Below are 16,430 nucleotides of genomic sequence, written 5' to 3' on the forward strand. Positions count from 1 at the left end.
AGGAGTTCATGGGCCCAAGTTTAAAACCCCTGAAATCCCGGAGTGAGTCACAGCTTTCCCTCTGCCTCGCTGTGTGATCTTAGGAAAGTCACTCCACATCTCTGAGCTCCATTTCTAGGCAGCCTCAGAGTGGAGGTGAGGATTTGCTGCCCCAGTTTGGGCTTCTTCAGATGATGTCCAAACACTTTAAAAGTGGAAGAGGGCACTGAAGCAGGAAATATACACTTGGAGGTGTCTTATCAAATAAATAATACAAACCAGGAAGCTCTTGCATAGCAAACTCAACCATGGCTCTTTTGCAGGCATAACTTGATTTCCAAGCCTAAATTATAGTGTGGAGCCTCCCGAGATTGAGTGAAATGAGAAGGACAGAACAACTTGGAGGCATCAGAAGATTAAAGATGTCCACTCACAGGAATAAAACCAATAACCCAGAGTTCTGTAGAGTCATGGAAAAAGGAGTCAGTGAAAAGTTTTCAGAATGTCGGATTTTCTCTAATAGTGGATAGAGAATGACTATGGGGAGACATTTTAAAAAGCTTTCGTAACTTCCCCAAGTTTGTAATTTTGTCACTCATTGCCTGTTTCCTGGGTGGGATTTTTTTTAAACTACTAGTTTAACTATTAGTTTAAACTACTAGTAGTTAAAAAAAATCACACACACAGAGAAAAAAATGTGAAAATGAGTGTGTATATGTCCATGAATGACTGAAAAATTGTGCTGAACACTGGAATTTGACACAACATTGTAAAATGATTATAAATCAATAAAAAAAGTTAAAAAAAATAAATAAAATCATTCACCTAACACACACACACAAAAAATCACACACAAAAAAGAAAAGGTGGTCAATATCACTAAACATCAGGGAAACACAATGACATATCACCTCGCACCTGCTAGAATGGCTACCATGAAAAAGACAAGATATGACAAGTGCTGGTGAGGACGTGGAGAAAAGGGAAGCTTGGGCACTGTTGATGAGACTGTAAATTGGTGCAGCCACTATGGAAAACAGGATGGAAGTTCTTCAAAAACTTAAAAATAGAACTACCATAGGATCCAGCAATTCCACTCCTGGGTATATATGCAAAGAAGATGAAATTATCATTTCAAAAAAAATCTACACCTGCATGTTCACTGCAGTATTATTCACAATAGCCAAGATATGGAAGCAAACTAAACATACGTTGATGGATGAATGGATACAGAAAATGTGGCATATATATATATATATAATGGAATATTATTCAATCATAAAAAAGAAATCCTGCCATTTGCAACAACATGTAATAAGTCAGATAGAGAAAAGACAAATACTGCATGGTCTCACTTATATGTGGACATCAAATTCATAGAAACGGGAGAATGGTGGTTGCCAGGGACGGAGGGGTGGAAGAAATGGGGAGATGTTGGTCTGAGGGTACAAACTTCCAGTTGTAAGAATAGGTTCTGGGAAATCTAATGTACAACATGTTGACTGCTTAACAGCAACAACAAAAAAAACCCCATAAAACCAAACAGCAAGTCAGTTGGGAGCTGGCAGGTGTGGCCTCTTGCTCCCCTGCTGACCTGGCCTGAGAGTGAGAGTGAGTAGAAAGGGAGAGACATGCAGAGACACGCAGATGAGAGGGAACTGGAATCCATCATGAGGACTGTCATTTACCAGCCAGTAATCATGTACCAGGCCTTTTATCATGTATTTCCTCACTCAGCAGCCCTAGGAGATATGTACAGCCATTATGGCCACTGTACATTTGGAGGAAACGGAGATTTAGAAAAGGACAGAACAAGAGCCTGAGATTCTAAAACCAAAGCAAAAGAAAACAAAACCAAAAAACCAAAAAACAAAAACCCAGCATAAAATGGTGGGGCTGCATCTCTCACTCTCTAATCCACTGCCACCCAGAAGACTGTGAGAAGAAAGGACTGGAAATAAAGGATTTGGGATGTTACTAAGGCAGTAAAACTGAGGCTGAGGCATAATCGGCAGAGGACTTAATCCCAGGCCACCTGATTTTATTTAGGAAATGACGTAGTGACAGGGCTCTCTTCGCCCTGGTTTCAGAGTCCCTGCCCAGGACAGAGAATGTGTCTTTGGGGAGAAATTTGGGGCCATTTCATACATTCCTGCAGCCAAGCAAGAAAAGAAATTAATCTCAGGCTGGATGCAGTGATTTGAGTTCTTAGCTACCTGCAGGGGTAAGAGTTCATATTTCCTGAACAGACTGCCTTTAGCTGAGGGCAGAATCTATGAGAATTTTTATATTTTTATTATTGTTATGGTTGCTTGAACATACGTATACTCATTGTCACATTATTTTTCGCTGTGAGCCACCACAGGATCTTGTATGCATTTCCCTGTGCTTCACAGTATAATCTTGTTTATCTATTCTACTATCCTTCATCACTTTTCTACTTGCTACCTTCTCTTCTGTCAGAAGACAGCCCCCTACCCTCACCCCAACCCATGACAAAGAAGGTTTGGGTCTTTGGCACCTGGTTATCAACCTGTAGTCCAGATTTCCCGTCTTCCCGCTGTAGGAGTTCGGGCATGCCAAAGCTTCTCAAAGTCAGATCACCCTTGCATTTCATCTTGATTTACAGTCTTCATTCAAAACCTACCCCCTTCCACTCACTCTTGTCTGTCCCCTCCAATTCCATCTTCTGAGCCTTCGTCAGTGATGTTACATTGCCTCCTCCTCAGAGGTAAAGGATGGTTGTTTTCTGACTAATAAACAGAAAGACACTCTAACTCTCTGCTAATCAGACCAACAAAAGAACGAGATGACGTTCGCTTCTCAGGAGATTGAAAAAAATTAAACAAATGGTCCTATGGAGTGTAGGGACGATACCGGAAAACAGATATTCGGGGGGTGGGGGGCAGGGAGTGGGGAGTAAATTGGCACGGGGTTTCCGAAGGACAATTTTGTAATAGCTATTAAGTTTAAAAGCCCACATTTCTTTCAGCCTAGCATTTCTCCTTCTTGGTCAGCACCCTAGCTAGAGAAACACTTGCATCAACACTTAATGAGGCCCTTGCCTGCAAGGATGTTCACTGCAGACTGGAACAACCTAAATGCCCCTCAGTGGGCAGTGGACACTCTAAGTACCCAGAGTATAAAACAATGTAACAGCACTTTAACATAGTGATGCAGATCTACATGGACCACAAAACAAAGTGGCCCAATGCATACTGTTAGGCAAGTGAAAATGCAGAAGGCTACACACAGTAAGATAGTATTTCAAAAAAATCCATACACAAAACAAAATTGCATATTTCTGTATCTACACCCACACATAAGGGAATAGGAAAAGTTCTAAAGGATGATCATCTTCAACTAACATCGGTGATTAATTCAGAGGAGGAACTGGGATTAAAGACAGGGAGTCAGAGAGAATGTTATTTCTACTTAAAAAAAAAAAGTATCTCTAACAAAAATGCACGAGTGGCATATTGGCGTGATTTAAAATACAGTAGCAATATTTTGGAAAATGAATGGGTGACTTTCCTCCTAGGGTTCCTAGTTTCAGGACGGAAGTGGCTGAGGAAGAAGGTGGGGGGAGGGGTCCCAACAGAGGGGTTTCAGAAACGCGGCAGAGGAGGGAGGGAGCCAGCTTTGATGCTTTGATCATGTTTCACTTTCATCTCAGCTTGTGGGAGGCTGCAGGATGTGACCACAGTGGGACCAAAATAGCAGCATCCCAAGACAAGCCTGCGGCGGATGACAGACTGTTCCCACTGCCAAAGACAAACCACTCGCAGGCACATAGCCCCCTTACCTCTTGGCTGAGAAGTCACTGACTCACTCACGTCCCACAAAGTTGACTGGACAACCCAACCTTCAGATGTTGGAAAAAACAAAGGAAAGGAAAAAACAAACATAAGTAGGTGCCTGTCTTCCTATTTGGTGGGCCCCATTGTCCCCCTAAACTGACTTCTGTCATAAAAAAAAAAAAGGAGAGCTAATGTTCACTGAGCATTTAGTACACTCCTGACATTGTTCTAAGTGATCTATGTGCATTCTCTCATTAATCCTGAGAAAGAGACACGGGATAGGTGTTTTATCATTCCCATTTGACCAGTGAGGCAGCGAAGGCACAGAGAGATTAAGTAACTTTCCCAAAGTCACACAGCAGGTAAGAAGCACGGTTTGTACCCAGGCAGTGTGAACCACCCTCCTACCCTGCCTCCCCTTATCTTACTATCACAAGCATTGATTTCTTTACCCCATAGATGTCTTTTTCCCTCTGCTTGATTATAAGCCCCATTAAGGTAACAGCTACCATTTGCCTGCTTAGTAAAGTGCCAGGCATGAATCTAAGTTCCTTATATGCATGAAGTTACACAACCGGGGCCAGAGACCCCCGGGGAAAGTAGCACAATGGGCAGTCAAGCCCAGGCAGTCCCCTATCGCTTCTCCAAGGCTGTGAATCATATCTTATTTTCAGGGAATTCTCTGCCCCCGGGCCCTTGTAAAAATACCTTAAGAAGTCTGGCTGGATGGATGAAAGCACAAGTGAATGAAAGAATTCTCCCTCCCCTACAAACAGCCAGTAAGTCAAGTGAGTACTCCCCTCGGGGCTTTCAACAAAGAAGACTGGTACGCTTGGAACTGGGGTGAGATGGTGGAGCACCGCCAAGCACAGGGTGGGAAGGCAGATATTCTAGAGAATGCGTCAAGGTCGTGGGTCTTCTCTGTCTGTCTGTCTGTCTGTCTGTCTGTCTCAAATCTATAGGGACAAATGAGTCATCAGTGAGTTCTTGACACCAGTTTGTCCCAGGCGGGCATCGTGGTGCACAGGATCCAACAGTCATCTCTAGTCATCCGATTCAGTGACGCTCTATTCAGTGTTCCTCCTCAATCTAAGGGGCGAGGAAAGAAAAACAGAGAGCCAGGGCCACATACCTTTGGCTGTGAATAAAGCAGTGTCTCCAGAAGTCTCCTCAGTGCTTCTCTGAGAGGTGCTGGAGGGAATGACAGTTTCAGACTCTGGAAGAGAAAAAAAGTTTGACAAAAAGCAGCAAAAAATAAGTGTGCTAAGTGGTGGGATTCGGGGCTATTTTTATAGTGGTCTGTGCTTTTCTATAACTATTTCAGGTTTTCTTCAAGGATTGCAAGTCATTCTTAGAATCTAGGGAAAAAAAGACAAATGTTTTCTAAGACGATTATTTTAAAGGCCAAAGGAATAAAAGGTACGTATAAAAATAGACTTAGGGTTCACGGACTTCAGGTGACTACTCAGAGTATAAGAGAATTAGCCAACTCAATACTGTAAAGTTTAAATTAGTCCAGACCTTATTAAGGCAGCTGAAATGCCTCAGCTTTCAAGCTATCTCACGACCGTTTTCTAATATTCTTATCTCAAAATCAGAGGTGGACACATGGTGGGAGCTTTGATAAGCCCTTATCTGGAGCTAGTAATTCAGTGAGAAGTCCAAGATGCAGGATCAGGAAGGATTCAGGAGGGAGGGAGGGAGGGAGGGAGGGAGGAGAAGAAGGAAAGAAAGAAACGGAGACCTAATTCATCATCAAGGGGAGTTTTAAGGCATCTGGTGGACTTTCCTCAACCAATTTCTAATGCTCAAGTCAAGACTTAAGCCCTGGTAGGATGGAACTGGAGTCTGACCCAGGGTGACGTTTCCTTGTTCTTCAATAAGCGTCTCCAAGACTCCTGGGAAGTCAACTGGTGAACCCAAAATGCTGACCCTTCAAAAGCAGAATGGGAAAAAACAGCAACACAAAAGGAAACTGTAAGACAACAAAAAGGAACAATTTAGTGAAGCCACACACACACACACACACACACACAGTTATGGGCTGAATTTTGTCCCCCTGCAGACTTGTATCTTGAAGCCTCAACCCCCAGTAGCTCCGAATGTGACTGTATCTGGCGTAGAGCCTTTAAAGAGGTAATTAAAGTAAAATGACATTATATGGATGGGCCCTAATCCACTCTGACTAGTGTCCTTATAAAAAGCTAGGACACAGACACACACAGAGGGAAGACCATGAGAAGACACAGGGAGAGGACAGCCATCTACAAGCCAAGGGCAAAGGCCTCAGAAGAAACCAACCCTGTTGGTACCTTGATCTCAGACTTCTAGCCTCCAGATTTGGGAGAGAGTAAGCTTCTGTTGTTTAAAGCCACCCCATCTGTGGCATTTATTATGACAGCCCTAGCAAACTAACACACAGACGCAGACACAGACACACACCGACCGCAGAGCAAACTGCTGGGCTGCCCCATTCAGTAGGAGAGCCCTCTTCCCAGGGATCTAAGCTACAAGTGACCAGCAGAAGGTACAGAATGGCCAGGTGACCCAGGTACCTGCAGTGAGGATGGGCCCTTCGGTGGGAAGCTCAGGGGTCAGAAGAACCGTGTCTTCCTCAGGAAGGGAGCTCAGTGTTGTTGGAGGGCACGTGGTTGCCACTGCTGTGAGGGCAGTGGTGGTTCCCGTCTGAGGTGGTTCCCTGGCTGTGACCTCAGGTGTAGTCATGACCGTTGTTGGAAGCACAGCTAGGGTTGTCATCACAGGAGTGGTGGCGGCGGTGGTGGTGGTGGTTGGGCGGCGGGTGGTTGTTGCACGCGTGGTGGGGGGAGCTGCAACCAACAGAAGACACATCTGGTACCAAGCGGAGACAGAGGAAGAGGGAAACAATACAAATACAGCTGGCATCCGCCCGTGTCTCTGCGTTTCTGCTGCCTTCATCTGGTCCACGTGCCTGCTCCACTGTCTTGCCTATGAAAACTGAGTTTCCTAGCTCTAGTCTTGGCCTTTTTGATCTGTTCTTTACACTGTGGCTAGAGTAATTATTTTAATGACAAAACTAATTACGTCAGTCCCCTGCTTAAAACTTTATTTTACTGGGTCCTCCTTGCCCTTAAGATAAAGACCCAGCCCCCGACCTCACCCACAAGGCCCCACCTGGTCTAGATCTTTCCTTCCAATCTCAGGTCTTAGTCTACTATTCTCACTGTCCCCCAGCCCACTGGCCTTTCTTCTGTTCCTTGACCCAGTTAGTGACCTTCCAGCTGGAGGAACTCGGTACCTACTGTTCCCTACATCTCTCTCTGCGTTAGACTAACTTCCACTTAACCCTCAAGTCTCAGCTGAAAGGACACTTCTGCAAGGAGGTCATCCATGTTCTAGAATAACAACTTTTTTTTTGCCTTCTCATACTTCACCTTCACAGTATTTGTTGCATTTCCTAACGACACACCTCTTTCTTGATCATTCTTTAATGTCTGCTTCTCCTAGTATGCTGTAAGCTCCATGAGGAGAAAGTTGCTACTCATTTTGTTCTCAGCTACAAATCTAATACCTACCACAGTGTCCGCATGTAGCAGGTGCAGAAACATTGCATGAGTGAGTAAATGGACGATCGCATCAAAAGGGACCCCAAACGTAACATTCCAGTCACGCAAGGTGAGTGAGCGCTAGAGATTGGCTGCACTCATTGTACCCCTAGTTAACAACAGTATATTGCACACTTGAAAATTTGTGATTCAGGCAGAACTCATGCTAGTTAAAATAAATAAAATTATATCTACAATAAAATTAAATTAAAATCTAAAAAAAACACACACAAAAAGCAAGCTCAAAGAAGGCAACATAGGGTGAAAATGTAGTCTCTTTCAGACATTAAAGATTGGTTCATGTCCACCACTCACCCCGTCAACATTTGAATTTGGGTTCATTCGCTATAGTTACTCTACAGATACAACCCTCTCTTAAATTGCCAATTTTCCATTAACTTTAATGGATCAGAAAGGCACCATTAGTTGCCAGTGAACTTAGATGTGACCTCATAGAGTATTGAGGTCAACCAGTATTTTATAAAATAGCTGGTTATATCAGGCTTGAAAAGTGAAGACTTGGATTGGCATCATTTGACTTCAACAAATCCGAATAACACCTTCTGTCTCACAAAGTGGCTCTGAGAGACCCATACACCAATGCTTATGAAAACTCTCTAATGGGAAGCATCCACATCAGTTGTTCTCCAATTTTAGAGAATTAGAGCCACCCAAGATGCTTGTTAAGCGTCTGGATAGCCAGACCCTGCCTTCCAAGATGCCAGTCCCGTTAGGAACAGAGCCAGGGAACCCTCATCCCTGGTGCAGGTTAACACGGAGCCGACGTGGAGACGCCTCATCCCAGACAAGCAGGAAACGCGATCGTTGCTAGCGCACCTCAACCACAGGCCGCGCCCAAGCAGCTCCAGTCTGTAGGAGTACCACCATATTTCCAATTTCATCAAAAGCAACCGACAGTCACAGAGAGAACACTTCAAACCTGCTGTAACCATCTCCAAATCCCCCTCACCTGTTCCCTCTGCCAGAAGTTGCAAACTGTTCATTTAATGGGCTGAAGCTGGCCCACGGACACATTTTATTTCATTCACCCAGTATGTTTGAAAATTTTGAAATCTTTGCCAAGATGCCAAAATCAATATAGTTCACATCAAAATGGGGAGACCAGCAAACCCTGGGCCCAAATTTCTGCGGCCCCCTTGATAAGCAGCAGCTGCTTCAGATGGAACCTGCAATTCACTAGCTCCCTTCCCCCACCGCTCACCCTCTCCTCACTCACTTCTGCGGCCTCCTGGGCTCCCAGGGGAGCTTGCTCCAGACTGTGGCGCCTCTACTGGTAAACACGCCTCCGATTTAATCTGCCCACTCTTTACTGAAGCAGCTCCAGCCTCTCCAACACCACCCACTGACTCCATCCGTCACCCATCCACCACGGAGCCTCTCCTTCCGCAGACACGCGCCCCTGGTGCTCACCTCTCCGCAGCTGCAGCCGAATGTTCTTCTTTACGTCGTTGAACCAGCCAGGCACCTCTACGCGGCAGCAGTACACACCGCTGTCGCCTTCGTTGGTGTTGAAGATGGTCAAGGAGATGTCCCCTCTCCCGATACTCCCTTGAAGTGCATATTTTGCTGACTTCTTCCAGAGCACACGCGACCCGTCGGTGTAGAGAAACTCCTCGGTGCATCTGGATTTGGGGCACTGGCCTTTGCCCCAGCACATGCTGTTGCTGTGATGAGACCAGGAGGAGTATATGCAGGGCAAAGTCACTGACTGACCCAAAAACGCTGTCACGACAATCTCTGATGCCGCCGGAGCTGTGAGGAAAGATGAGAAAACTAGGTGGTGAGGTGCTCAGACCTCTCAAATATGCTCCACAGGGATTGTGCAGATGGATACTGCCGGGAAGATGAAGAGTCGTGGTGTGCACGTTTCTTTGGCCCAAGTTCTGGCATGCCCTTCGCTGCTGCTAAGCTCCTAACCCCACACCCTTCCATCCTTCAAGTGGAAAGAGTTGACCACCTGAGTTTCTGAACTCATCTCCACAGCAGGACCTTTTTGCCGATTTAAAAACTCTGATCTTGAGTACCATTCAATACACCAGTAAATTCTCCAGTGAAAAACCCTGACTCTTTAACCCAGTTCCACTAACTCATATAACAAGGTCCCCAAACCAGCACTCTACCCAGTGTATCTCAATAGGCAGTGACATGTCCTACGGACTTGGATGCCTCAAATGGGTCTCCTTCCATCTTCCACATGCAGGCCATGGCAGGAAGACAGCCTGTTCAACTCTATTCCGCTGTCCAACTCCCCTTTTACTGCTGGATATAGAAATTAATTGCTCTGGATCATTTGTTGTTAGAGAATATGAACTTAGGCAGAGTTTGTGGATTTTTTTTTTTTAATGTTAGAACTGGAGGAGAATCACAGGAGTTATTTAGAATGGCAGCTGTGACTTTAAAATGCTGGAGGATTAGGTTTAACCATGTTAGCTCTATGAAATAAAACATATCACCATCTCCAGAATGAAGTATCTGTGTTTCCCAACTTCACCTGCTCCTCAGCATGACCTGGGGGAGCTTGCTAAAATTACCTATTTTATTGCCCAACCTTGAGTCAGAATCTCTGAGGTTGAGATCCGTGGAAGTGTACATCACCAAGTTCTCCAGGTCATTCTGATGTCACTGACCACTCAGTGTTTGAGGACCACCGGACAGCCTCTTCTAAGACTATCTCCATCTCTGAGGATCTGTGAAACATTTTCACTGCAGCAAATGTGAAGCCCCTTGGTTTAACTGAGCATCAGTGATTGTTCTAAACCAAATCATGCTATTGAAGGGAGAGCCAGGCAAATGTAGCTCCAGATCATAAGGAGGACATCCTGCTCCTTCTTGGGTACCTAGATCTCTGCTCACTGTGATCTTCAAGGTATCCTCCTGTAAGGCTTTCCACCCACTAGCGCTGCGAACCCCGTTGGCTACGTTGTATGAGACATGGCCAGCAGCACCCTGTTTCTCCCTGACCCAGGTGTCACAAATTTCCAGCTATTCCTCTCTGGGAGAAGGTGAGCAGAGCCTTAAGAGTTGCCCAGGGAGGAAGCAAAACGAGATACTTGCTGGGTTTTTCAGAGTGGACTCACATGATCAAAGGTCAGTCCAAATTCAGACCAGCCTGGAGCCTTCCCTGAACTCATCATCTCCTTCCTTTGCCACAGTGGAGATGTTTCACAGACTACAAACGCTGTGGAAGCCCCGCAAGAAGCCAGGAAAAAAATTATCATCACCCTCAGCTGTGTTAGCTGTGCAGAACCCGCGCACTTGAAACCAATACCTTCTAAAATATGAGCTTGTTCCTATGAACATTTGGTAAATTAATAAAAAATATGGGACAGAATTATTTCTACTGGAGATTCAACGTCTTATTTTCCCAAGTACCACAATGTAGAAGGGGGCATCAGACTTACTCATAAAGAAAGACTCGATAGAAAAACTGGCAAAGGATAAAACAGGCAATTCAAAGGTAAGGAAATATGAATGGCCAGTAAATTTTACCTATTAGACTGGTAAAAATTTAAAACACTGATAATATCAAGTGTTGGCCAGACAGGGACCTAGGAGATGGCTTAGCCTACCTGGAGTGAAGTGGGGTGTGAATGCAAATAGCCATATTCCGGGGCAACGTGGCAGTTTCTGTCAACACTAAATATGCATGTGACCTACCTGAGCCTGGGCGATTTCCTATTTTGTTCTCTATTCTAGAAAAGCACACGTGCACGAGGAGACCCATCTGCCAACGTGACCGTAGCGTCATAGGTACGCCAATGAAATGAACAACGTGTGTGGGGGCGTGGCCAACCTGCGGCACAGTCATTCCATGGAACCACATCTAGAAAATTAATAGAATCAGAGTTGTATCCGTCGGCGTGAAAACGCCAAGCCTTATGAATGCATGAAAAGGGGAAATTTCAAACAGACACATAAAGAACAAACTCTTTTATAAAATAAATAAACCCGTTCGCAGATTTTTGTGGGCACAGATGTGTGCAGGTAAATGTCTAGAAAAGTTTCTGGTGGGACTACACAGCCAACTCTGTCAGTACGTCCGTGATCAGAGGCGAGGGCCTGGGGTTGGGGGTCGTAGTGAGAGGGATTTTAGCTTTACAGCATTTTAATTTTTCCACCAAGGGGGGTTCTGTATTACTCATTAGATTAAAAATAAATGTTTTTTAAAAAAGGGAAGCAGGTGTGGCAGTAAAACACCCATTAGACTTACAAGGAAAACCTCACTCTGCCAGTTACTGGTTTTGCTTTCTTTGGAAGACAGCCACAACAATCCTAACCTTATTACCACCACAAAACAGCGGGGCCAGATGATCCTCACCTCAGAAATGCTTCTCAAGTTCTGACGAGATGAAGTGTTAGATGCCACATGAAATTACTAAACGATTAGTGCGAGTAACCAAGCACTTCAGAATTTATAATTAGGATAAGAAACTATTCCTTCCAGCTGTAAAAGTATCCTTGGAGCAAAGGATCATTGGTATTAAACCAATTTCCCTCTTTTAGGAATCACCCAGGATAGTAGCAAAAACCCAGATTCCGGTGCCAGCCTGGTTCCTTCTCTAGCTGGTGACCTTAAGCAAGGCACTTCCCCAGTCTGAGTTCTCGGTTTCACCATCTACGGAATGAAGGGTTTGACTTGGCATCTTTTAAGAGCACATCTTGCTCTGATCCTCGGTAGGTGTGAGCAGTCAGTGTCTTCTAAAACGGTTGTTTTTAAAAAGGCACACACACACAAAAAAACCAAACAGAGATCATTCACCAGATGCTGCCTTCTTCTAGTACAGTTGAAGCCCACTCAGTCAGTGTCCAGCTGGCAGCTGGAAATGTGGACATAGCAACTTTCAGCATCACCAAACCCTCCATGCCGACAGCTCCCCGGACAAGATAAAGACCAATCAAAAACAATGATAAAGAAAATGACAGGAAACACTTTCATCCCCTTAACTCCAAAAGAGGGTCTGGGGAGAGAGGAAGCTAAGTGAGCAATTACTGCGGGGTGACAAGTTCCCTAACGGGGGGACTCCAGGGAGGACTGGAACTCGTAGCAGAACCACTTAAACCAGTTAGGAAGCTACGGGTGGTCAGGAAAAGCCTGACTTAGGTGGAGACCTGAGGATGCATGGAGTTACAGAGGAAAGAAAGGCCGAAAGAACACTATGACAGAGGCTTGTTTCTCGTGGAATGTAGGTGTTTACACCTGAAGCACATTTGAAAGATTCATGTGCAGGTAACGATGAACTTTTAAAACTACAAGGGACATTAGACATTGTCTAATCCTAAAATCATGGATAGTTAAACTGGTCTTAACCAGGTCCCTCATTTCATGCACGGAAGGGCCATTGTCCCCAATGTCAGTGGTTAGTGACCGAGACCTGACTCCCGCTCAGCCCAGAGCCTTCTGCCCTACAGCAGCAGGATGTGAAGGTTTACAAGGGTCCATGCCAAGTGGACATTTGCATCATCCCAAACCTGGGAACAACGTGTGGAAAAGGTAAACCTCACCTTGACGCCTGACCCCCAGCAAAATAAAACAAAGCAAGAAGCAAACAAAAACTCCTAAAGACAAAGAGAAAAATAAGAATTATAATAAGGGCTTTTACCAGAACAAATTCCCCTGGCTCTGACTGTGCCAATGATACCTGCAAAGGAAGTTTCCCCATTTTATCTGACCCTTTATTTCTGTGTCTCTATTTAAATTGCCATTTCTGGTATGAACTTAAATACTCCCACCCTAAAATCCCCAAACCGGTCTCAGAATAAACCCTGTATAACAAAGGAAGGGAGAAACTCTCCAAAGAAGAGACCCGAGTGGAGGCAGGCATGAAGTGGGCTCCTGCCTCGCCGAGGCCCAGATCAGCCATGTGAATCCATCCCAGCGACGCCGGCGTGGACGGCCTGTGGACACTTACTCAGATAAAGCCGCCCGAGCTCCATCACCAGCCAGAGAATCAGAGGCCCTTGGGACATTGTGACTGTTGGCAGGCTCCAGAAAGCTGTCGGTCTGTCCCAATTCCATGTCTTATACTCCAGTTAATGCTGACAGGGCGGGACCTTGGGGTTTCATTTCTCTTTTTGCCTCATAATCTTCCCTTTCCCCCTCCTGAAGGGCCTTGCTCATTCTGGGATGTGTGATAAAATGTGCTGTGCTCTCTCTCCTGGCCGTGAGCATGTGTGTGCACACGTGTGGAGCGGCGGCGTGGGCGTACGTGTCCTCCTTGTCGGCTCGGGTGTGTGTGTGGGGTGTGTGTGAGGGGGGTGTGGGGGGGGGTCCTACAGGCACGGTGCGCATCTCTGCGTGTGCATGTGTGTGCACGCGTGTGTCAAAGATGCGTCAGCCACGGGCCTCCTGCCTACTGTGCAGCTGATGATAAAAGGCAATTAACTCTCCCCTCTGGTAGTGGTTCACACCTGGACTCCGTGTCAGAGCCAAAGGAGAGTGAGACAGGAATTTGGCTCTGCTCCCATTCTGGGCTCTCTCTCACCCAGACTCTTGGCCCCCTTGCCCTGATAATGGAGACAGAAAAGCAGGACTGCCATTGGCCATCACATAAGCCAAAACCACGGAGTTTATGGGGTTGGGAAAGAGAAGGTCAACAGAGGCAGCCTATGGTGATAGTTACAAGACAGGCTGAGGTAACAAACAAGCCCAAGGTCTGGGCCCAATTCCGCCACTTGGGAGTGAAGCCACTGGGTGGGGAAAAGCACAAAAGACAATTCATGAACTGGGTTTCAGGCTTGAACCAGATGAGATTTATGACCCTTCTGGACTCAGCCATACATCCAGCACCACAGAACCTGTTAGAGGAGGAATCAAATCAATGCTCACCAACCAGGTGTATTTTCTAAAACAGGTTCATCTCATCCTCGTTAGTTCTTGAATGCTTACTCACATGCCAGGCACTCTGCCACATGATCTAGATGTATGATTTAACGGTCACAACCCCAAGAAAAAGATAGTATTATTTTCCCCATTTAACAGATGAGGAAACTGCGGCTTAAAGGAGTTAAGTCAATGATGTTCACAGCAAAAATGTTGCACAAACAGAGCTCAAACCCAGGACTTTCTGATCCCAAAGTCCCTGCTCTTAATCACTGCACCCTTCTTGGATCTGTGACCCAGAGGGTAATACACCATGAGACCAAGCATACCAGCGGCCAGCTCCTATCTAGCCCCAGAGAAGGAATTTAAGAATGCATGAATATTCAAGATATTAAAAAAATTCTTATTTGATTGTAACCAGCCAAACAAGGCTTAAAACTTCAAATTGCTCACCCTGAAGGTATTGGTGAAAATACAAATACTGGGTGAGGCTATGGACTCAGAGAAGCCAGAAAACAAGGAGGAAGGAATGAAAAGAGAGGGACTCAGAGACAGTCTTTCCACTGAATGACCCCAGAACTGTCCTTTTCCCACCCTATTCCCAGGAAACTGGGGGACTTAATCTCTGGATACAGTAAATGCCCCAAATAAAACACTCAAAGGTACTGATATTTGGGTGTCCTCTGACAGTATCACCCAGTCCCTCTTTAATAAAGGCACCCGTGCACGAATCTCAGTCACACGTGCTTGCACTATCAATTAGTTTTTAGGGTGTCACTGTATAATATGAACAGACAACCAAGAACCTTCAGACATTGTGGGCAAGTCTTCAGTCTGAAAAAAATATAAAAGCAACAGAAAGAGCAGAAGAAAACTGAAACACACACACAAATATCTTTCAAGAAAAAAACAGAAAGAACAGAGAAGCTATAAAAAGGAAAAATCAGAGAAAAAGAGCTCTTAGAAATTAAAAACATTATACTTAACCCAAAATTTTGTGGAAGGTTTGAAAAGTAAATTTAAGGATGTTTTTCTAGAAAATGGAACCCATCTACGAAATCAGACGACTAGAGGTGTTTCAGACTGCTAGGTATTTTGAAAATAGATTTTGTAAATCTTTGACAGATAGAACATTTGAAATGAATTTGGATGGATAATTAGGAAATTAAGAAAACGGAAAAAACGAGGCAATTATGACAACCAGGAACAATAAAATGTTGTAAAAGAAAGAATATGTAATTACAGTACATTTATTCAATGTGAAAGATACTTATAAGGTCAGAATTATAAAAACTCTGGCTACTGGTTTAACATAAAATGGTTATATGACTACATTGGAAAGATAGGCAGAGAGAAAGTCGGGGTGGGTGGGTGCAAGAATGTCAAACTGTTATTTACCCTTACAGGAGGTCAACAGATAATGCCTAGATTGATCAAACACTATCAGCCCAAGCACATTATTAGTAATATGGAGGTAAGAAACAGAAGAAAAAAACTTGAAGAGTTTAAATTTTATCAGAAGGAAGAGGAAAGGAATTTACTATAGTCTAGTAATAAGCCTTTTAAAATAACTAAATTACTCTAAGTAATTTACAGTGTTTTATTTACATGTCATTTAGACTACATGAATTTGTCAAATGTACACACTGAGCACACCTAGCACCCAGATCTTTGTTTCTGATACCACTCTCCAGTAGAAGGAACTAGAGCTCCTTGGAAAAGTGGCCGATTCTAGGACAGAGGCAGGAAATGTTTAAGGTGAGTCTAGCATCTTACAGCACTGGAAAGTATGGAAGTGCTAAACAAATTAAAATAAAAATCTACAGTTTAACAGTAGGATTGTTAAAGGGACAAGGAGAAACTAAAAGAGCTCCCAAGGACCAAAGCTGGAACAAAATTTAAAAAATAGAACTGGATTATAACCCAAAGTATATAATAAATACCAATGAACCCAGATGGATATAAATAAGTGATTGAATCAATAAAGTGGGGGGAAGGGACACATCTCCCTGGAAGAATTGCAAATAACTCATGCAGATACTCCCTCCTCAAGGACGTGAAGCGTTAACTCCCACTCCTTAATTGTGACCTGGACACAGTGAACTTTCCCCCAACAAAATACAGTGTGGAGAGGGAGAAAAAAAGACTACCTTCACAGCGGAGGAACTTGGCAAACCCTGCTGCTGGCAGGAGGTCAACATCAACATCAACATCAGAGATAAGGCA

General features: G+C 44.5%; 1 protein-coding gene across 2 annotated transcripts in view; it reads right to left on the minus strand.

The window, feature by feature from the left end:
- The window catches only part of TIMD4 (T cell immunoglobulin and mucin domain containing 4), a 61,372-nt gene that overhangs the window by 18,485 nt on the left and 26,457 nt on the right, over positions 1-16,430 (minus strand). The window contains exons 1-5 of one of the 2 annotated variants that reach the window (XM_010987251.3): positions 13,294-13,390; positions 8,795-9,136; positions 6,335-6,607; positions 4,912-4,995; positions 3,785-3,844 (exon numbers count right to left, since the gene is read on the minus strand). In XM_010987251.3, coding sequence (XP_010985553.1) covers positions 3,785-3,844; positions 4,912-4,995; positions 6,335-6,607; positions 8,795-9,136; positions 13,294-13,351 — 817 coding nt within the window. In that variant the 5' untranslated portion in view covers positions 13,352-13,390. Of the gene's footprint in view, positions 1-3,784; positions 3,845-4,911; positions 4,996-6,334; positions 6,608-8,794; positions 9,137-13,293; positions 13,391-16,430 lie in introns of those variants that run through there. The other variant, XM_064484488.1, reaches the window with a different exon arrangement.

This window comes from Camelus dromedarius, chromosome 3 (genome assembly GCF_036321535.1).
Source record: "Camelus dromedarius isolate mCamDro1 chromosome 3, mCamDro1.pat, whole genome shotgun sequence".
Taxonomy (NCBI): domain Eukaryota; kingdom Metazoa; phylum Chordata; class Mammalia; order Artiodactyla; family Camelidae; genus Camelus; species Camelus dromedarius.